Source organism: Cygnus atratus, chromosome 7, assembly GCF_013377495.2.
Source record: "Cygnus atratus isolate AKBS03 ecotype Queensland, Australia chromosome 7, CAtr_DNAZoo_HiC_assembly, whole genome shotgun sequence".
Taxonomy (NCBI): domain Eukaryota; kingdom Metazoa; phylum Chordata; class Aves; order Anseriformes; family Anatidae; genus Cygnus; species Cygnus atratus.
The window spans coordinates 30,541,857-30,565,366 of NC_066368.1; the positions used below are offsets into that span (position 1 = coordinate 30,541,857).

Sequence of the window (23,510 nt, forward strand, 5' to 3'; positions counted from 1 at the left end):
AGTTCTGTTTACCTGCATTAGTATTGAGCTGGCTATCCTGGGAGCAGTTTTCATTGCTCTCGGAGGTTGACTGAAGTGAGGAAGATGGTGCAGTTCTACTTCGTTTTTTGTTAGCTTTCCTTTCCGCTACCTGCCATTCTTCTTCTTCATCCTCGCTTTCACTCAGGTCATCAAACCCAAAGTACTTAATTTTGTAATTGGAACTCCCAGAACTTCTAGAGGCACCTTCATCTCCCCCTCCCTCATCTTGATCATCAAACCCAAAAAATTCTAATTTAACATCCTTTTTGGATTTGGTATTGCTTGGTCGAAACCTGGTTGTAGTTTTTGTAGTAGCAATGTCTGCTTTTTTTCTTAAACGCCCAGCTTCTCCTAAGTCAGTAGGGGTTGCTGTGGTAAATTCATCAATTCTTTCCATGGTATCCTGTATAGTAACATTACAAACTGACAAGCAAGATGGATGTAGAACAGTGTAGTCTCTAGTCCGTCCAACAGTCCCTCTAAAACTGGTCCCACTACTTAAAGAAGCTTTTCTTGCTGGGTTCAGACCATCGTTATTTGACTCATTGTTTGCTTTGGATAAAGACTGGCTAGTGCCATCCATTAGCTTGTCAAAATTTGTTGCCCCCTGTGGTTTTGCTTTGTTAGATCTACAATATGTCCTACAGTTGCTTGGCCTAGGAATAGTTTGCACAAGTTCTTCACTAATGGCTTCCTTTGGATTTTCAGTATCTTCTTTATCACCCTCCTCATCCTTGCTCTTCACCTCTGAGAGTTGTTCACTGTCAAAATCTAACATATACTCTCCAGTTCTGGTATCTTCAGTTTCATCCTCCCATTCATACAAATGAGTTCTTAATGGCCCCTTCGTCTGAGATGCTTCTGATGGAGAGTCTGATGTTTTTCCGATGTGGGAGTCCCAAGAATCAGGCAAGTCCTTGGCTTCAGCATTGAATCTAGAAGCATCTGTAGTTTCAGCATTGGTTTTGTTACTGTCTTCAGCATTCTCACAGGTGAAATGACTGTTCTTCTCATTATCTTCATTCAAATTCTGCATTTTATCTAAAAGAAAGAAAATAAATTTATTAGCAAAAAGCTCTACTAAGAAAATAATCACCCTTGCAGACAAATTTGAAAAAAATCACTATAACAGTAAATATTCAGTACTTAATTTAAAAAATCATTAAAGGGGGCTCAATCCTCCTAATTAACACTGATATATTTTACGTCTTCCAGCTTACAATCTTTGTTATAAAGTCTCTTCATCATCCCTAGCAAAAATACACACCAGCTTGAATTAAGTGTCACTTTGAAAACAAATGCATCGTGAAAAAAATATCCCCCAAATAGAAGCACTTACTGATGTACACAACCTCAACAAAAAAGGAGAAGTCTGCAACAAAATATTCTATGAAGTCAGAACACCATTCAATCTGTTTCAGTGTCTTACAATGAATAATTAGGGATAAAGGATGATTATAATTCATTTTCTAATGACATTAGAAAAAAAGTATTATTTTCCTTCCTTCACTTAGGAAGAGTGCTGTCCCTCGCAAATCCTTGTTTTTAATCAACTTTTGTGATACACAATTTAGTGCCTGATCTGCTTCAGTTGCCCTAGTTTAAGAGCTTTCTTGCTTTTGCATAGTACTTGAAAAGAACAGGCAACATAACTGGTAACATGAAAACACGTGAATCAATGGCATGGCTATGTTGGCACATGCTCATTTCTAATACTACAAGATGCATTATGGTAGCCAACTATAGTAGGAAAGGGGATGCAGGAGCAGGTTACAGCCACTCATTTGTATGTTCCTGGTCTAACTAAGGACTAGATAGCAGCAAGGCAATGTAACAGTAGACATGGAAATCAGCATGAGTTACAGAACCTATCAATTAAGCAAATTTCCTGAAAATTACCCTATAGTCCACTGCCTATGATAGTAACTGAAACAAGTAAAAGTCATTCAGTAAAATCTGTACTAAACATGCTACAGACCCTTACAAACTGTATCTTAGAGGTCTCAATCATGTGCCCTGATCAGAACGGCACACACATCAACAACTATCTCGTTTTGCTGCATCAAATGAAAATATTTAGACTTCCAGAAGAAATATAGAAAAATTAATCCTCATCACAATTTTAAATTGAATTACTTCTCAAGAGCCGTTTTTACAACATACTTCCACAGATCTGAGGAAAAGCTACTGCCAAAGTTAGTCTTGTACTTCTCCAGCCCACAGCCACACTTGCATCTTATGCTGTCAAGGAGCGCAGATGTGGCTGTAAGCACTTTTTGTCAGGTCTGTTCTCAGCTGACCAGAATAGCAATGCCAGCTGAGACAGCAGAGAATGTGGATGGAAACCATTGCCTTTGTTTTCCCTGAATACCAACCAAAGGTCGGTGGATTTGGTACACGAGTTTCATGAAGATTTTATCTGCATTTGCCATACTCTGTTGCTGCACCACACATACCCAAAACAATGCACGAGTGTGTTAGCCCTGCCCATGCTTTTTCCAAGAAATCTTGTTAGAACTTGTGTCAGCCAGTGCCAGCACACACAGACCCAGGTGCCTACTGCAGTATCAGCACTCACTGTAGGGGTAGCATGGGCCAGGAGAAGCAAGATAAGGAGTCCGACTGGGATGCAGAAGCCCCTGATGCGCGGAAGAGTATCACATGATGAGATAAACCGCAGAAACAGAAGCAACTGTGACAGGGACAAGCAGACGAAAGGCAAGAAGAGAACATGCTGTCAAGAGACAGGCACAGAAGGCCACAGTAATGGAAGATGCTCCACAGGCAGAACACAACTGCTAAGCTTTGGCTTTGTCATGTAGCAAATGCTTCCTAAACTAAAACAAAGGCTTTGGCATCCTTTAGCACTGGTCCCGACTGCATTCATCAGGTACTATTTACCCAAGCGGCAGAGAAGTTTCATTGAACTGACCAAAAGGTTTCAACCTTCTTGGTGAAGGAAGTGAGCACAAATACTGTTCCAGGGATTTTTGTTCGTTTGCTTTCAGATTCAAACTGCATCATCTAAGTGTCCCTGCTCATAGCAATTGTAAAAAAAACTTCTAGGCTCTAAAGAAAAAATATACCAAAAGCAATGACTACCAAGTCAAGTTTTACAGGAAAATGGTCTAATCCTAGCTGAAATTCCTCAGGGAGACAAGTAATATTTCACACTGCATCCAAGTTTTCTGGGAGTCCACCTGAGGCCTGTCATAAAAGTTGAAATACTCAGCTAGAAATAATAATTAAAAAAAGAAAAAAACACTTCACAGAATATATAACATACAATACTAAATTCTGTCAAGAACAGGAGTCCTAGCCATCTCGGCAATGGAATCTTGTTCAGTCTTTGTCTTGCACGATCAATACATAATACAAGGAATCATTTCAATCTGATGCACAGTATTAATCCAGGATGCCCAAACAATATCAGTTTTTCTAGAATTAAAGAGCGAGCCTGATAGCATACACTATGTTTCTTTCTCCTGCCATGTGTTTATTACTGTGTAACTGAAAGCCACTGTAGCACGTAGGCATGAAAACCAGAAAATTATACCTACAAAATTTGATTTCCAGACTTTCTCACTGAACTGCAGCCTTCCCACTACTATTCCATATCTGAGCGCATATTTACTTGGATTAATAAAACCTACGCAACATTTAAAGTACACACATTTAACATATGCATGCCTTCGCTTACCAAACAACACTTTGAATTGTTACAAAAGACTTTCAGCATGTCTCTCTGTAAAGGGAAAGGTTTTCCTATTCTAAGGATGCCTGCGATTTTGAAGACCTGCATGGCATATCAGGAATAAATCTCATCTGCTCTTCCCAGGGAAGGAATGCAATACAAGTGTGCATATGCACATCACAACCAAACAGTCAAATAATTCAATAATTTTTTTTGAGATGAGTACTGCAGAAATGTAGTGTTATATCGTCATCGTTTGAAGCATTATTGTTACAGCTATAGTTGGTATTCTAAAGCACAAAAGATGAGGTACATACCGAGCCTGCAAAACAGACTGAAGATGTCAAACAAATATATGTATCTGTATCTATAGATATACACAAGCTACCACTGTCAAAAAATTATTGGAAAAAATACCAATGAATCTTCAACCAACTACTCTGTAACACATACTTTCATCTGTGTTCTCAAAATCCCAGATTTTAAAAAACACTGGACTATTTAAAAGTAAAAAATATTTTTTAAAGAGCATTAAATATTTAAAAGGAAAGATATTCAGGGACTACTTATTTAGGTCTCTCACTCAAAATCACTATCTAAGACACACCCCCGAACTCTTCTGGTCATTCCTTAGTTCTGAAGCAGTGGTTAGCTGCTGAAGCCACTTTAATGTTTCACTTCTTTACCAGGAAGTTTAAGTAAGAGCTAAAGCTCTCTTCTGCTACGTCCCTGTAAGAAAGATGATCCTTGACTTTCTATCAATCCCGGCACTGCTTTTATTAAAAATAAGTTTTTCTAACATGCATCAGATATTACATTGGGTAATAATAAATCCACATGACAAATAACTAAAATTCGTTCTTAATGAGAACATTGATTTTGATTATGTAGTTACATACGCTGAAAAACTATTCTACACATTGTTCTAGAATATTTCAGAATGGGCTAAAATTAGCCCAGTATTTGTACAACTCCAAGCAGGCAACACAGTCCCATCCAGTCATCTGCAACCTATTACGTGAGGAAAAAGTTTTGTTCCCTCACTGCAGCAGCCACATTTGGGCAAACCGAGCCATCAGCTGAGAGGTGCATCATGACCAGAACTATCCATCGCATCTATTTTCCCCATTTCCGTTTTCCTGGGCTTGCCACGATGGCGTTGTTTAATTCCTTCATGCCTATGTGGCTCCTATTCTCATTGCCAGTTCCACACATCACCAAGCCACCCGCTGCTCTCCTTGTGCTGCTACTCCCAACGGACCCAATAACCCAACTCGTGTCCTGGGTTCCCTTATTAGCCCCTCAGCGCCAGTCTCTGCTGCCTCTAAGACAACTACCAAACACACACAAAGCGTTTGTGTGCCTGCGTCACTGAACAATTCGATCCGACGGAGTTCAGGCAGCAGCAGCAGCGTACACCAGTCCTCCCAGCCCTGAATTCCTTGCTTCTCTTCATCTGTCATAGTCAATAAAGTCACTTTCTCCAGTCAGCTCAGCTGACTAATAAATAACAAACCCATTCCATCCCCATCAGACAGTTTTACCAGTGCTTCTTTTTGAAGAGACACTTCCAAAAAGTGATCTTTAAAGGCAAGCACGCCCCATTAACAGCTCTTTCTGTACCACAGCAGGACTTCCACTGCCTTTGCACTGCATCTCTTTGAATACGTGCATAAGTAACTCAGAATTCTGAGTCCTCTCTGAAAAGACTTAACTAGCAGCAGAGCATTGCATCCTATTTTTTGCACTCATTGAGCCAGTAATTCAATACAGCATGAAATGTTACTGGCAAACAGCAACCAAGTGGCAGTGAGCCAGCCTGCTCCCCACTCATTTTGTGCCTATCAGACACCAGCAGTTGAGAACCACCTCATACTTGGGACCCTCTGCTAACTGCTATGAGATTTTTTTTTTCCTCTTAGTAAGCAAGGTTGATGAAAAATTTAACTAGTAAGCTATTTTCTGTACACAGGATAAAAAGTTTGACTTGAAGTCTGGGTCATCATAATGCACTGGTGGAAAACTACGCAGTGATATTTAGGTAAGTACTTCCTCAAAGAATACTTCTTCATGCCATCATCTTTTCATCAGTGGGTCAACAGCAGTCAGGCTGAAGCTTCTGGAACAGAAATTACTGAAAATCCTTCATTGCCAAAGGTGTACGATACCAGTGATCCCAGTAACTTAACCTTGATTTTAAAAATTACTATATCCGTCTGCAGTAACTGTTATAGCTGAAGCTAGCAGGACTGTAATAAACGTGTAACATGTCAACTTATTTACAGATGCAGAAAGCACAGAGAAATTATTTTAGAAGTACTAACTGTGAATGACTAGATATTCTGTAGTTCAAAAGAGTCATGTAATTTTTCCTCCTAATTTTAACTGCAATTAGGCTCTTTTGGGGCTCAAATACCAGAAGAAATCTCCCAAGAAATCTCAGATCAGCAATATCACACGGCTATATAATCCACAGGAGAGTCTTTTTTCCAGGTGTTAGCACAATATTCCAAAGAACCATAACAATCTCCTGTACTAATCATGATTTGTTTGCTCTGTTTGAATCTCTAGAATTTAATTACCAGAGTATTAGAGAACCAATCTAAATGACTGGCAGGCAAATTAAATGTTAATGAATATAAAACCGCCCACACATACATACATACATATCCCTTGCTTATTTTATGCTCTAGTTTCTAGTGGAAAGATAGGGATGTCTTAAGAATTGCTGATGAATACAGAAGATATGAAACTTCTACTCTTTCTCGCTAAACACATAGGATGTTTTCACAGACTGATAAACATGACCGAACTTCACAAAGCTGTGAGCGACAATGATTATTCTCATCAGCTTTGTAAGATGACCGCTAGAGATAAAAACTTCTCACACTGCAAGACACTCAATTTTTCTTCCTCTAGACAGAAGAAAATGCTTAAACTGTGTGAACGTAACTGAGTTCCCCAAATCCTACCACTTTTCCAATAATAAACATTTTTCTAATAATAACCTTTAAACATTACACAAAAGCCCACCTAGACCTGCATAATATTCACTCTATATCCATCTAGTCTACATTCTGTTTGTATTTTTTTCAAATACATGCTTAACATAAGCAGTCACTTAGTGGGCAGATGGAAGAAACGCTCTTCCATACATTTGACAGAACACAAAGTGCCTTGTGACTATCACGAGTAGCTACAGGAGAACTACTACTCAGCTTTTCATTTCGAAGGTCACATACAAAGGGAGAATGCTATTCTAGACTTCATTTATTTGGATTTTTTTTTTTTTTAAGAAAAGGAAAAGTATTTCCTTTAGAGATATCACACCTACATTCTTCAGCTGGATCTCTCTCATAATTTTGACTTTAAGATGTCTCAGATTTCAACTTCATTTTTTCATTAAGCACCCATAATACATCTCACCCTTATCTTAAAAGGCTTTTCCTCTGAAAAAACTACCTCAGAGTGTGTTCCCAAATAACCCTTAGAAGCATCACTAATTCTTTCTTTTTCACATAGTACAATGAAGAAAATCTCCTCATCCACAAAACATTTGGTTCAATCATGCTAATTGCAAAAAACACCATACAGACTTGTTGAGATGGTGAAAGGTCTTAAAAAAAGAATTTGCAAGGCTTCCAGAAACTGCTTTCAGAGTAAAAAGAATCACTTCCTTTTTAATTCTACGTCACCCACAAGAATAATTGTAGTTGAACTAAGACAGACAACTTCCATTATGCTTCTTACCTTCGATCTTTAATTATATATTGTTTTAAAGAACAACAAAAAAATTAAATCCAGTAGCTTTTCCAGAGCAGAAGCCACACTGGAACAGTTGAGCAGGACACAGTAACACAAACCTTTCTCTATAGTAGAGGCAGAAGAGGACTCTTAAGGATTGCTCTATTCACATGGCTCAAAAGCTTCACTTCTGGATTGATGATGGAATAAGAAAAACAGATTCCTGAAAACCAATACAAAGGACATCTAGCAAATTACCTTCACTGTTGACTAAGTGACTCCAGTCACTTTGTACTGTATACTATTCAAAACAGCAAAGAAACAGAGACCAAAGTATATGCTTTTTAAAAACGCAGAAGCCCGAGTATTTCTAAACCTGACTTCTGTCCGTCCCCCCACTGTTTTGCACACAATGGAGCACATTCATTACTTCTCTCCTCTGATAACACAAAGTAAATGTAAGGGGAAGTTAATTGCATAAGCAACAGAACCGCAACAGCCACTGACCAACACCTGTAAGCATAAGGCAGTGTTCAAAGACATGTGAGCATGGCCTCAGCACCTACAACGAGCAGCAAATACCACAAGGAACAGACCAGGCAAAACCCAGCTGCAATACTGAGAGCTGCAGCAGGCCAGCACAGCCCAGAGTAGCCAGGCAAAGATGCCTTGTAGCAGTGAGTAATTAACGCAGAGTTTTCTGCCTGGTGCTTGTCAAAGACGATATAGCTAGAGAATAGCAGAAAGCATCCAAAAAGTACATGGGGAGAAGGGGGAGAGGACGGGAGCACCAGCGGGTACACAAGTGCGCCAGGAGCTGGGAGCGTCTCCAGGATTCATCCATCTTGCCACACCCTTTCTGTTTTGTCAAACTAGAGCCACTTATCTTGTTGCCTGGACACCTTCTGAGATTTTTATCAGAATTCTTTAGACGGCTCAAACTGGTATTTTCTCATATCATCACTGATGACACACTCGAGTATTTACAGCAATGAAACTCCACTGAAACGACTAAATACCTAGTGCTGCACATTTAGCATTTGGGTACGCATTACAAGCAGCCATCCTCATTCCAGCTCATGGCTCACCATAATGGTGTTTACAGTTGCATTAATACAAACTTGGCCCAAATTTGCTCCAGGCAGGGCCTAAAAGCAGTAAGCATGCCAATGCAGAAAAGGGAAGTCATAAAAGTGGCTCCTTCCACTTCCCACAGCAGATTCAGAGTTTGACTGAGCATTCTTACTTGGAGAGGAAAACACTGAAATTTATCTTTTCTGATAAACCCTCTTGCCATCACGGAAGAATCTGCAGTTAACCATTTCATACCCTGATCCTTAGGGTACAGCATAAACCAAGAAGGAATCCTAAACAAAGTCGATGGAAAGAAATCCTTTAGGAAACCAAGTACTTTTGTTGGCAAAAATACCACAATCCAAACCAACCACCAGCAAATGTACACCCCACCTCAGGCCCTATTTCAGTTTAATCTAATTTCCATTTAACTTACAAGACTAAGTTGCTTGGCTCTGAGTCTGAAAACATCGATTTCACCTTCACAAAATCGAATCAACATTTCCAGCCTGACACTAACTGCCTGGAGTCAAACACCATATTCTTCTGTCAACATTCCAGCAGCAGAGCCTTAGTGCCTTACTTGCCATGGAGAAGTTACGGTGAGCACAGACCAGTCCCTCTGCCTGCGAGAGCGCCATTTCTGGAGGTTCGCTTCTGCTCAGCAGGGCCCAAGGGCACACCAAGCAGACCAAGCACCATGACCCACCGCACGGCTGTCCCTGCAGCCCCCCAGCACTGGCCCACTTGATGGGGCAGGAGGTAGCGCAGGCTGCAGGTCCCACCTTTTAGATGGGTTAGGCACCCGCTTACAACTGCATTTTCCTTACAAGCATCCATGGAATAGAGAAGGGAAAGCAACAGATGAATCAGTTCAACTCCATTTTCCACAACACTTGAAATACCACTATCTCTGAAATCTCTCTTTCGCACTCAAGATTTGACCTGTACTGGCTACTGGAACCAAAGTTACTAGGGAGGCGAAGAGAACAAAACAACAGTCAATAGTAGTCTTGCAATGCTAAGAAAACAGGCTCAGATATCAAAATATTACCACGTATGCAAAATGAATGCTTATTTCTCTTACTCTAGAAAGAGTTGCCAGTATTAAACATGAGCCCTACTAACTTCTCTCCAGGTTAGTTTTCTCTCACTTGTACCAATTCTTGATGGCTGCTAACCGAAGCATCCTGAAGCTACGTGCGATACATGTACTGCCCTCCACAGCTGATGTGCGATGAGATGTTACGCACCTTCACTGCCATGTAACAAGCTGGGGAAGCCTTCGTTTTAAAACTGAAAAGAACATGATTGACTTACTACACAGAGGAAACAGATCTACAGACTTGAACTAAGTTTCCTTTACTCTAAACCACAGAAATTCACAGAATTTATTGCCAATGTACAGACATTAAAGTTAGTCAGAGGCAATGACATCTTTAGAAGGGCAGGCAGGCGGCACAATGCCAACCTCACATTCCTCTATTTCTCTTCAAATGAGACCTCACTACCCAGACAGATGCATCACCAAGAAAAAAGAAACATCAAGAAGGCAGCAGCGGTAAGATTAAGAATAAAAACTGGTATCCGAGACCTTCTGATATCGCCAGCTATTGAGGGCACATACATTAACAGGACACAGCACGTGAACAGACCACTGACACAGGAGACGAGAAACAGTTTGTAAGCTCATTATGAGCTATAGCTCTGCCTGATGTGCCCAAACACTCATTTATTGTAGCTTCATTTTACTATCACCAATTTTTCAGGGCATAAAGCTACATCACTTTACAACTCAAAGCTGGCCAAGCTAAAGGAAAAGACAGTTCTTTACCAAGCGCTTGTATCATAATCTTCATTTCTGGGAAGAGAGCCCAAACAAGACATACAGTGTCTTCTTTGGTTTGGACAGAAAACTAGCAGACTTACTAACCACAGAAAAGCCATGTTTTCCTCCAAATATGAAAATGAGTTCCATTAGTTTCTCTCCTCTACTCTATACTGGAAATCAAATGTTTTGGTTGGTAAGGAGAAAAGGTTACATAGTAGACTCCTTTGCTATGTTTTCTGCCTATGACTGAACAGCTGAGGAACAGAAAAAAAAGCTTATGGATATAAAATACACAGTTCTAAGAAATGGGCAAAAATTTACCACTTAGATAACATCATTATCCACTGATGCCCGCAAGATCTGGCAAAGCATTGCCTGTTAGCAAGCACAAACATAAGATAAGAAGCGTAAGAGCCTCAAAAGATTAGACTCTCAAGACTAGTTTCATGGTTGACAATCACCGAAATAGCTAAAATTATAGAATCACCACTTCCAAAGCTACGATTACTGATTCTTACGTAACTCTCATTCTTCACTCTCTTTGAAACAAAATGAGTTCCCATTAAGTTCACGTGCAGGTTGGACAGACACTGTTTTGCTTCTTTGCAGATGCTTTAAGTTGTATCCCTGTTTTGCAGAATTTCACTGAAAACCCTGAAGTGATGAGATTTAATTTACTGCTATCACAGAACTATTTTCCTTAAGAATAGTTTGCTTTTCTTGTTACACCCTGAAAGTAAAAATTCTTAAGTACTTTATATGAAAAGTCCAAATTTACTATTTAATAAGCTTACGTAGATGAATCGAGTTCTGAATTACACTACACCTCTTCATGTCAGTTAGTTACTCTAAGCATATAGCTTGTGAGGCAGAAAACATCTTTTATTTTTCCTTATCACCTAATAGCAGCCTTTAAGTTTGGTAACGTGGTATCTCTAAACAGTCACTCTGTTCACTCCACACACCTAGCAGATTTGTTTGTAAACCTGGACACAGCCTGTGCTGGTGTCTGTGGGTCCGTTAGTCACGATACAGCCCCCAGTTCTTCCCCCCATCTAACGAAGCATAACCACACACCAGCATTATGCAACATGCCAGACAATTAAAAGAACTACACATTTTCAATAAACAAGGAATTTCTCAAGTAAACAACAAACACATTATTACAGGGCTGTAAGAAAAACTTGGGCCAAGCTCTCCAGTGGCTTCCCGAAGGCGATGTGCTGTTAGCCCAACACCCTCCCCGCGTGGCTGGCTGCACAGGACCAAACCACCCACAGCACCACGCGACTGTTTCTCACCTTGGACCTCTGTTGAGCCATACAAAGCAACTCCTCACAGACTTTTTCCCCACTGGGAGGACATGCTACTGACGGCCATTCTGAGAGGCTATCTTATGCTGATGCAAAAATGATAGCTGCTACCAGCCAGAGTAACACTTGTTTCTAAAACCCTTATATTTCAGTGGAAACGTAGGCCTGCCTGCAGGCTGCAGGGGCAGCCTGACACAAGCACTGCCCCTCTTGCATAGAAAAATACTCATACTTCTAATCACCTGCCTTTATCCCAGGCCTAATTTTCAAAGACATAGGAAGTTTGTTTTTAAGTAACAATCTAACTACTTTTCCTCTCACCTACCACCTCTTCAGCCAGCAATCAGCAGATTTTCTGCCTGGTCACCGGTCTTTCACTGCATCTTCAGTCACTGCATAGCTCATCACCATCTTCATACCAATCTACACGTACTTACCTGGCCAAACTGCACACAGCATCGTGCTTAGCACGACTGTCTTCCCAGCAAACATTTCTGGGGGAAGTGAGAAACAAAGCTACAATGACTAATTTACTCCTTCGCTACTGAAGGCACTTCCTCCTCCATTTAAAATGTAAGTAAAAATTAGCCTAGGTTGCTTGTCATCAGCTATACCCTGTCTCTCAATTTCTATCAAATTTAAGCCCTACTAGTTCCCTTACATGACCCCTTGCACTTCAGTCCTTTCGATTTTCCCAGATAGGTATTCTCATCCAAGTTATATATATTAGTCTTTCAGCTTGCCTTTTACAGGTGGAAAAACTGACATTTCTCCTCCACTCTTCTTCCTAATCTTGCTTTAAAATCTTCTACAACATTCCTTAAACCTCACTTAAAGTCTGTTTTTCTTCCACAAGTATATACCCGCAAGAGAAACAGGACTGTTTCTTAACCTTATTGCCTTGCATTTCTATCTATCCACACTGATAACAATCTAAGTTATAATGTGACTCCATATACACTGATTTATTATGTAAAAAAACAAAAATACCATGGAGCATGTTATCAATGCTCACACCCAATTTGTTACCAAAGTCCACAGCTCTCTGAAGTGTAAGAGATATCACAGTTTTAAGAAGTAATGCTGAAATTCCTTCCTTTTTGATCTAACAATGAAGAATTACGCAATGAAGAACTCTACAACAGTGCAAGCAAGACCATTTGGTCAGAAATCTAAAACTAAAACAGTCTTGAAGCGATGAGACTTTGTCCAACATTGAATCCAACTGTCAGAAGAGCTGCTATACTCCGTACAGCAGGAGTTTTCAGAGCTGTATCATGCCTTCACCTCTGACAGAAAGTCCAGTGAACAGCCACATTCGTCCTCCTTGGTAGTTTGGAGGGCATCGCTTGCTGAGAGCAGCAGGAGAAAAGCTGATCCAGGAAGCGAACCACTTCCCCCTCGCAGGGAACGCCAGACAGTGTCATGGGCAACACAAACAGCTGGCACCAACTTTTTTCAGAAGGGCTTACCACACAGAAGTAACATAGCAGCACTAATAACCGTTAGAACAAATGCATCCTGAGACTCCTAAGTCAGTCTGGGTTCAGACACCACTCATAAATATGTTGAAACCCTTTACTGAATACAGTAGCAGTTTCCTGTATGAACATATGAACCAACAGTTGGAATTTGAAGAACATTTTCCATAGTTAATTTTAAGGTAGTAATACTAATGCAGATCTCAGCTGTTTGAACCTGAAATGACTGCCTTACCAACTGTTTTCTGCTTTCCTGCGTACTTTGGTCAGCTTAAGCAGCATGCCTGCTAACAGGCTTTCTTCTAGAAGCACCGAACAACTGTTCTGAATGCTAACTTATTTCAACTTGTTAAACATGAGAGAAGCTCTTGGCAAGAGACCTTCTGACAGTCAAAAACTCGATCTTTTAAAAAATGAAGTGTATGAATGAAGTCTATAAATAAAGAACGATTTTTAAAGTATAGATTCTAAAAGTGGGGTTAAGAAGCTCACTATAATTTGGGAAAGGGTAGCTACAGATTTGGGGAAAAAAATCATGTGCTCTGTATGTAGACATACAGAGTACCTTTTCCTCTCATTAGGAAAAATGGGTTGCAGAAACCAGAAGATTGCTTCCCAAACACTGTTTCCTCCAGTATTGCTATTTTAGCAAATCAGTATAAATACTGGAATTTATGAAGAATTTCAGTCCTTTTAGACTTTTGAAAAATGTCTATGGGGAAGGGGGCAAGGAGGGAATCTTCAAAGTATCTGAGTTATAGTAAAAAAAAAAAACGAGCACCCACATCACAGTAGTTTGAACTTCGGCTACCATCACAGCAAGGAAACTGCGTGCATGGGGAGACGGGACAACCTCCCCCTTCAAAAAAGGGGAAACATAAAAACTACAGAAAGAAGAGAAGACTTGAGCAGATAAACTCCAGCTACCTGTATGCCCAACTTAACTGCAGCCATCTAGACAAGCTTCACAACACTGAAATTCTACGGGTACATATTTTCTTTCAAACCTTTCCCCTTCCTTGCTATCAGTTTCCTAATGCTTTGAGCCAGTCCGAGGACAGCTGCTGTTCTTTTTAATCATGGTTGCTACCAGCTGTCTCCTAAGACAGCCAAATGCACAGACCTCATTCAGTTTCCCCCAACTTTTTGCTCCATTTTTGGACAGAACATGACTTAACTGAAATTCTTCCCTAAGAGGTAAATAAATTGTACTAAACAGCCCTGCAAAGGAAGATAAGGTAAGATTACTCAAGTCTAAGTATTATCTTAAATGTCCAAGCCACTGTTAAAACACAAAATAGAAGCTTAAAAAGGAATTTGAAGATACGACCCTGGCAAATCTTGCTACCAAATGTAATTACGAAGTGGTACCAAACTCAGAGCTCAGAAGCTGAAACTTTGCTCTGAAGATAGGGCTCCACCACCCACATCATCAGGTGGCAGAGGCTTTGCAGACACATCCGTCACGGTTCTAGCAAGACCGCCTGCAGGGAACAGACACGGTGACTTGAACCATCTTCTTTTCAGAGCAACCATTTTCTGCAAGTTACACTACTCCCTCAGTACTCCTTTTGAGCAGCTAAATACAGCCAGACTCTGCATAGTGGGTCCTGAAGTGGTTAAGCACAGTTGAATCATTCACTTCTGCACTGCATAAGCCCAAGTTATTAAGCAGGATCGCATTTGTCATTTTGATTTGCTACTGATATATACATGAGCCCTGAGCAAGAAGCAAGGGCATTAAAAACCTACCTAGAAATACATAAGAACTACACAGCACACACTACACAGCCAATTTTTTCCTTACAGTCCCATAAGTGAAAGAACTTAGGGAACAAAGATTTGTTTGAGTACTACTACATAACAAATGACAATATGCAGTAGAGCATTTTTCATAAATATTCTAAATATTTGGCAAGAAACAAAAGTTTCACAAATACTTGATAGGCTATCATTTGTCCTTTTATTCTTAAAAAAAAAAAAAAAGCACAAACTCAAATTGCACTGCCTAGACAGTAACCCCCAAAACTATACTTAACACCACAACACAGCAGAAAGGGATACCACTCCTACACTGCTCTGTATTCTGAGAAGACATTTTAAACCATCCTGTTTTCTGTTTCTCTACACCAAATAAAATATATTTTCAAGAACTCACAGGGTTTAAAACACAAAAGACTTAAAGCAATCCATGCCCATTTAAAACACCTAGATTTTAACTTAGAATTAATCTAAGCAGTATTATTACACAGTCCAGGAACAGGAACGAGGCACACACAGATGAGACACATCCAACCACTTGAAACATCACTCGACATGAGTGCCCTTTCCACAGAAGTACATCGACACCTTGGAGTAGAGCCTCCAGAAGCCCGAGTTAAAGAAGGACGCCACAAAGGCTGACAGCAAACTCACCACATAAGAATGGCAGAAGTGCATAAGCAGCATTTCCCTAAACCGAAGTGGCTGGAGCAGGGAAACAAGAGTTATCCATTTTGTAATATATTCATACACTAACGTAGTTACAAAATGTCACCCCATTTCTTAAATTGCATCACACTTTGACTTGACATTTCACCTGAAAAAATGCACAACATTGATTTCAACAGACAAGCTAACATATTCTAACAAAAGTTATTAGAGAATTTTTTGAAACTAGCACCTCACAATTTGCTCTGCAGTGCTTTAAGTGTTTTTATGTTAAAACTTGTGTGAACATGAATCCAGCGTCTAATACTGTTTTAGTTTATGCTTCACAGAATAAGTCTAACATTTAAAAAAAAAACTCCTGGGTATTTCAGAAATCCAACTAAGTATGGATCTGTAGGTTTTCATCTTACTCCACTGCCAGTATCTCATAAAAGGTTTACCTAATTAATAAACTGTTGCATTTTTGCTTGATATGAATTACCAGCTTGATAATTTTCAAGTGACTCAACTTACTTGCTAGCTACCAAGTTCTACCTTAACAAAGGTGACCTAGCAGTGACTACTAATACAGAACACTCTTTTGCTATTTCTAAGTTACCTAAACTCCTACTCTCTGTAAATTACCTGTTACATACAGGATTACTCATGAACATTCTTCAGACAGTGTTAAGTCTCGATCTAGCAACATAAGGGTAAGATTATGAGAAGCTTTCCACGTTAACAGCTTCTCAAAGCCTTTAAAATGAGATGGTTACAAGTACTAGCTGAAGGCTATTAAAAAAACAGTAAGGCACACCATTTTAAATAAACGACACAGATCCCCAACTGCATTACAACAAGGTTGCACAACTATTAAAACAATCAAAAAAGGGGACTGCTTTTTAATACCAAACAGTAGTTAAAATTAACTGACGTTGCATCACCACCATTTTAACAACCAAAGAAACAAGCACTGAAGCAGGGAGCCTCATCTGGAGCAAAGTTAGCAGATCAAACCATAGTTCTCAGCTAGCTGTGTTCAGTCTCAGTTTTCACCTTATTCTGAGATAAGGATTAAGATCCAGCGATGGCACATGCTATCAGGGAGCCCTGAGACTTTGGCTCACGCACTGTCCATTCAATATCACGACAAGGACTCGTAAATCGCACTTAAGTTAACAAGCACAACACGAACATCAGTACAGACTTAGTCTAGTTTCCTCTACTAGACATACACTGCTGTGTGTGGGTTAAGGTTTTAAGGTTGAGCTCACATTGCAGTCTCTCTCACGCTGGGAATATTAATACTGTTCTACCTGCCTGCCTTTTTTTTTTTCCCCCTCCTTCCCTCTCTTCAACTACGGTAGAACTTGCTCCCTCAAGAATCTGTAAGCCCTTTGAACAAGTCTGGTTGAACCTGGCAGAGTTCAAGAGTCACCAGAAAGGGGAGAACGATTAGGGAAGGGAATGATGTGGAAGCAGTGCGAGTACATGAGCTATACGTTAGGAGACCACATACCAAGAAACCACCTCTTTATTGTTACTCTGTTTTTCTCCCCCAAGTTCCCTCTTCCCCCATCACATATCAAGCAAACTAAATCTCTGCAGGTCTGAAAGACAGCCCAGTATCATCAAACTTTACTCACTAGTCAATGCAACAAAGAAGCGTTTGAAGTAGCTACATTCATAGTGGCTGACTACACCACTCTCTCTAATTGCTCAATGCTCTCAGTGACATTTTCAGGGACTGTTTTTATTTATTTTGGTTAAGTCTACGCACAAGCATAATATCTGCTTAAACTATCAAAGTTTCATTTACACTTCCTGTCCAAAATAAACACTATTGCCAGTCTTGGTTTCCTTACACTTATTTAATAAGATGTTACGCAAAGATTCGCTATCAGTTGTATTTGATTTCTGAAGCTGGGAGTTATGAAATGGGTTTATATCTTCATATGACTGGGTGTAAACCGTCCATAAGAATACATTCTGAAACAACAGCGTTGTCAGGCCAAGAACCACCTTGTCCTTCACTTGCTGGCTGATTTGCAGCCAGTGCCAGATACTTCAGTAAAGCATGCGAGGCGAGCTTTCGTTCCTTCAGTGAGCTGTCGAGGTAACCTCCCTCTTGGCATCCAGACCACCACCACTGATGGCCTCATCCACCGAGACTCATCAGCTTCCTTTCAGAGCCATATATACTTATGGCATACGTGGCACTGTCTAACAGGGAGTTCTGGAATTTACACAGGCAAATCACAAAAAGGTTTTCTGTTTTAAGCATTCTATATTATTTTCCACAGTAACAGAACAACGAAGCACCAATAAAACTGCTGAGGTCTGTTCCTTCCAGCCTTTTATGCAACACAAATTTTCTCCCCACAGTTCATATATTTTATTTTCCTACCTGAAAAATACTGCTCTAACAATGCTCTTCTATGTGGAAGCCATTTCATTCTAAAACCTGCTCTGCTACATTCTCACATCAACAATCAGGAAAACTCATTACTATTTCATTCCTTGTAAATATTGGGGGATGAATCTCTCCAATCTCTTAAGAAAACCAAATTCAAACTTAGCAAAGCATAAATTGTATTTCCAGACTGAAGGTGTTCCATACTTACAGATAAAAAATTGCAAAAAAAACCAAACATGAAAAACAGGAAAATTTCAGCAGCAAAAATAAGAGTAAAGTTGAAAGAACACTACATATCCCACCAATCCTTCTGTCAAACTAAAGTCTCATCAACATTCCACGCTTTTTCTTGAGTAAGATTATTTCACAAATTACTGAGCTACGCGTATCTTGCACTATTCAGCATCTTTCCTGTCTATTGCAAAAAAGTCCACTCAAATTTCTGATCCCAGGAATAAGTTAACTGTATCTGAGAATTCAAAGTTACATAACTTCTTCTCATTAAAGTTGATTATGATAATCCAGAGCAAGTCAGTAGGTGTCAGCTTCATCAAGGTTCATCTAATGTGATCTTCTGCCCAATTTTAGAAGCTACGGTTTAATCAGCCCATTATATGAAAACTTCTAATGAGATATGACATGTGATCTTGTCTAAGAATGACTTGAACAAAATTACAGAAGCATTCAGCACCATGGGGTCTGTGAATTCCCTTTCTAAAGTATAAAGATCTCTTACGAACTGTTTGGGTCTGAAAAGAGCTCCTAAAAGTTTAACAGAATTCTGTTTGATAGATCTGAAGGTTTTTACATGCACATTGATAAAAATGTGCTAATTAAAAAAAAAAAACACAGACCTCTAGGCAGCTAAAGTTCAGATGACTACTTTATCTATACAAATCACTGAACAGGCAGATCATAAGCTGTACCTGCACAGAAGTACCTATGTACCTGCATTAAATTAGAGCCAATTACTCAAAAATCTGGCATTCTACCACTACCAACCCATCACTATGTAACACCACATCTTAAAAAAGACATGAGCACTGAGGTCAGAATGAATTTTAAAAAGGAAGGTTATTATTCCATTCTACATAAGGTAGACTAAAATACCATGTGGAACCTAAAGCACTGTATCTGAATTTGCAGCCATAAGGATTTGTGTACCGAGGATCTCAGGCCAAAATGCAAAATACAGAATGTTTTTTGGCACTTTTAGTTAAAAGTATTTAGTAAAAATATCCTCTACATGAAGAATGAGTTGTGCTACAGTTTGATTAGAACATTTAACCAACCCCAGAAAGCACCAAGTCTAAATGTAGAATAGCAAAAAAACCAAATAAAACTAAGTGGACAGTTGAGTAAACGTACCTGCAGGTACAAGTTTAGCACTGCTGCCTTTGCTTTCTCCATCTTCCGCATTTTTGCTTGTGCTCTTTTCTTTTAAGAGAGGAACAGTATTGTCAAAAGGTATCTGCTTGCTGGATGCAATGTTTTCTCCGCTGTCTGGCTGATTTATTCTGTTGTTAGCTTCAAGGAGAGAAGCAAAGTCCTCAGACTGAGCAGCTTCACTGGGGTCCAGCTGAGAGGAGCTTTTAGCCTGTGACAAATTCTTTGAAGACACAGGAAGAGATTCTTCATCACTGTCAAATCCAAATGGATCCTCTGTTACCTCATCTTCAACTTTGGGTTTTTTAGGAACTTCAGAAATATCTGGTTTGACACTGGGCCTCTTCTGTCCTAATTTGGCCATGAAGGTGGTTTCTCCCCATTTTGTGCTAAGGGTGGTCCGTTTGTTGGAAAACACTTCGTCAAACTTTGAACTGCCGTTTCCCCCTTTCCGGCTATAGGTCTTTCCAAATCGGGATGTCATTTTGGCTCCTGTTTCATATTCTCTGTTGGAAAAGAAAGAGAGAAACAAATTCACAAACTTTTTAGTACAAACGATTGCACCTCTGCCATTTATTGGGCCTACAAGCACAGGCGAAAGTTACGTTTTGCATAAGCACTAGACAGACACATCACCTGCTCCTTTCTAAGGACTAACTCATCTACCTGTGAACATCACTACATCTGAGGTTTCTGCAATGAGCAGCTCATCTACCAACGTAACGCAAAGTTTAGTTCCTTGCACACTTATAAAACAAGACATAGCACAACAAGGCCTTATGAAAAATATGCTACAAATATATTACTTTTGGTATTGCTTTGTTCTACGTTTGGATTTTGAAGTATAGAAGGTACTCCTCTCACAAAGCATCAGCAGGAAACTAAACAGTATTTTCACCACATCTGAAGGTGCAGCTCTCTGCTAGAGTCCAATACTACTGTATGGTTTTAGATTCTCTGTAGAAAAATATAAGGATTTTCAAAGTATTTCAGTTGCTACAGACACTTTAAATACTAATTCATCACAAATAATGATGACAACTCCACGTTCTCTGCACACACTCGGACCTACTTAGCAAGCACGTTTATCTGCACAGTCACGGTAAAGACTGGTACACAGCAAGCCTCCACGAGCACGTGATTCGATCAAGGGACAGGAACAAGGAGCCAGTCCCTTGCTAGGAACATGGAGGACACGTTACGCAGACAAGCACAAACCCTGACTGTCCACTGGCTGTTACAACTGCAGCCTGATTCACAGCTTGCTCTGCCAGGAGAATCAAGTTTATATTTAAACAAATTAAACTGGAACACTGCTTAAAATTAAAATTAAACTGCTCCTTGCGTGCGTTCTATTCCTACTTTTGTTCGATTTAAGAAGGATGACAGACCAGTTTGCTGATTTCCCCCCCAAAAAAACAAGTAGTCCAACTATAGAACAAATAACAACATAAAAACAAGTGTAACTCTTTTATACACCAGCATGTGTCTCCTTTTTTATTTTGGTCCAAACATCAATAGGAAACTGTAATTCTTTATAGTCGGTCTGAATCTAATCAAGTCCATCTTTCTGTCTTAAGCTGCTCTCCATAGGGGAGAAAAGCCTGCTAAGGGATGGTAGGGGAGCATTTCAGAGAAATCCAACTTTTTAAGTGTCAACTGCCCTCATTTACAGGACAGTATATCAAAAATAGGGCTTACAGCCATCACTATTAAAGTTACCATAGGAACTATTTGTTAGACAATACTCTTTATTATTATTCCACTTAATAAATGATATATCGTCTTTCTGCACATTTTTATCTCGACACACAGTTTATCAACCTGAAGCACTAGCATAGCTTCTGCCAAAAGAGCCAGAGGTTTCCAGAAATGTTGTTCCACCACTTTGTTCTAGCAAGACAGTCCCACCCACAGTAGCCTCCCTTTATCAGACCAGGCTAACTTTCACTTATTATATGCACTAAGCAATTCCTAGGCCCAGCTTTAAGCCCTGGTGAATTCAGAGTATCAAATTTGAGCTTTGGAAGTTTACCAGCCAGGCGTTGTTGTGATGCCAAAGATAAGGGAACAACCACTTGGGGAAACACTCCTCTCCCCAGCAGTTTAGCAGATGGGCGTTAAAGGCACGTGCTTACCTACCAACCAGAATTCTGCTGCTCCCTAGACTGTTTCTGATCACTGCTGAAAATTAAACAGACCACCAGTGCTTCTGGTGGCTGTTACTCTTCAACCCCATCTCTGATCCCTTTTCTCACAGAGCCGTGAGCCTCCTGCATGCTGCTCCAAGCACGACACTGCCAAACCAGTACTTTTTGCTCCCCTGCAGGTAGCTCATCTCCTATCTTCCATCCAAGAGCAAAACCAAGATCTCCCCCCAAACCAGAGTAACTAGCTCTACTTTAGGCCATTTGAAAATGCTTACAACTGCAACACCAGAACACTTTATACAGGAAAGGCCAGTTTTTACAATGACTGAAACTAAATTGAAATATTTATTAACATCTGAATTTCTATGTAACTCTCGTGAGAAAAAGACTCGCAACAAGCGAATGTTCCTCTCCTAAAGCCTGACTCAAATATTTCCAACACCTTATGTTTTTAGCACCTGCAAAAATGACATATTTAAAGAGACTTGGTTAGCAGCTTTAAAGAGAAGGTTTTTGTAGTCAAGAGGACTTCATTTTCAGAAAGCAGAGTTCCAAAATATAGATCAACCTATTTATAGGATTAAAAATCAAGATTGTTTCGTAAGAAGTTCTGAATGTATATTCTATAGTATGTAAACAGGATGAAAGCTAAGTATTGAGGGAAGATAAGTACTACACGGTATGAACGCACAGCTTAGCCTAAGATTAAAGAGAAGGAAGTACAGATGCGCTTCCTGACCTCGGAACGCGCACGGGGCTGGATTTTTACTCTTTACTTACAGTTCTGCCCTACTTTTTGCTTAGAGTGAAGCAAAAACCCCGGCCAGCCTCCCCCTGCCCCCGCTGCCTGCCCCCTCTCCCCTCACAACGCGCTGCGCTCCCCGGAGCGGCGCAGGAAGCCCGGAGCGAGGCCGGGAAATAAACCTCCCGCCTAGCGGGGGGGCTCGGCGGGCCCGGGCCGGCGGGGCAGGCAGCGCCTGGGGCGGCCCCGCTCGTGGCTGCCGCCCCCCGCTGCCTTACATAAGCGAGGGACGGAGCGCGGCCGGCAGCGGGGCGGCGGGGCGCTGCCGAGGGCCCGCGGTGACAGTTCCTCCTCTGCCTCCCTCCCTCCCCCCCCCGCGGGGCCGCGGGCGGAACCGGGTCAGGCCGTGCCCGCCCGCCGCCGCCTGATGTCATTTCCCTTCCGGCCGCCCCCTCCCCCCGGACGGGGCGCGGGGCAGCCCCGCACCGCACCGCACGGCCCCGGCCCGGCCCCCCCCCGGGGCCTGCAGCGGCCGGGCCCCGCCGCGCCCCCCCCCGGCTCCAGCTCCGCCGCCGGTGCCCGGTCCCGGACCCACCTGGGCGAGGGCGGTGGCGGCGGGGCCGGGCCCGCTCCCGGCGCGCTGCGGGCTGGGGCCGGGGCTGCGGGCGCCGCTCGCTGCCGCCGCCTGGCCGAGGCGCTGCCCGCCGGGGCTCCCCCGCCGGTGGCGCGGCCGCGCGGGCCGTTAGAGCCGTTAGGGCCGTCAGGGCCCCCGGCGCCGCCTCCTCCGGCGCCGCTTCCTCCGCGCCGGGCTTAGCGCCGCGCGGGGGCCGGGGCCCGGGACCATCGCGCCGCCATTTGCCCCGCTCCTTCCGTCACTGCGCGGCCCACGCCCGGCCGCCGCCCGTAGCCAATCGCACCCCGCCTTGCTCAACGCAGCGCGACGCCGCCGCGCCTGCGCTCCGCACCGCCTCGCCGGCACCGCCCCCGCCGCGCCGCGCGGTGCCTGCTGGGTGTTGTAGTTCGCGGGGCCCGAGGCCTCGGGGCGGCCTAGACCCGGCCCGCCCGGAGCCCCCCACGGGAGGCGGCCTGGCCGGGAGGGAGCGGCCCCGCTCGGCTCCGTGCCCGCGGGGTTGTGGCCCGGCCTGCCCCGTGCTGCCGCTGCCACCCAAGTCAACACCTCCACCCACGTACAGGGTGTTCGTGCGCACCTTGGAGATTCAGAGTGGCTCACGTAGAGTGAAAAAACAAC

At 41.9% G+C, this 23,510-nt stretch overlaps 1 protein-coding gene across 4 annotated transcripts in view; it reads right to left on the bottom strand.

Annotated features, from left to right (window-relative positions):
• Positions 1-23,154, bottom strand: part of WAPL (WAPL cohesin release factor) — a 71,757-nt gene extending 48,603 nt beyond the window's left edge. For 2 of the 4 annotated variants that reach the window (XM_035570564.2, XM_035570504.2), the window contains exons 1-3: positions 22,857-23,154; positions 19,352-19,875; positions 13-1,062 (exon numbers count right to left, since the gene is read on the bottom strand). In XM_035570564.2, the coding sequence (XP_035426457.1) occupies positions 13-1,062; positions 19,352-19,853 (1,552 nt within the window). In that variant the 5' untranslated portion in view covers positions 19,854-19,875; positions 22,857-23,154. Of the gene's footprint in view, positions 1-12; positions 1,063-19,351; positions 19,876-22,539; positions 22,664-22,856 lie in introns of those variants that run through there. The other 2 variants (XM_050711877.1, XM_050711876.1) reach the window with 1 other exon arrangement.
• Positions 23,155-23,510: the final 356 nt, after the last annotated feature.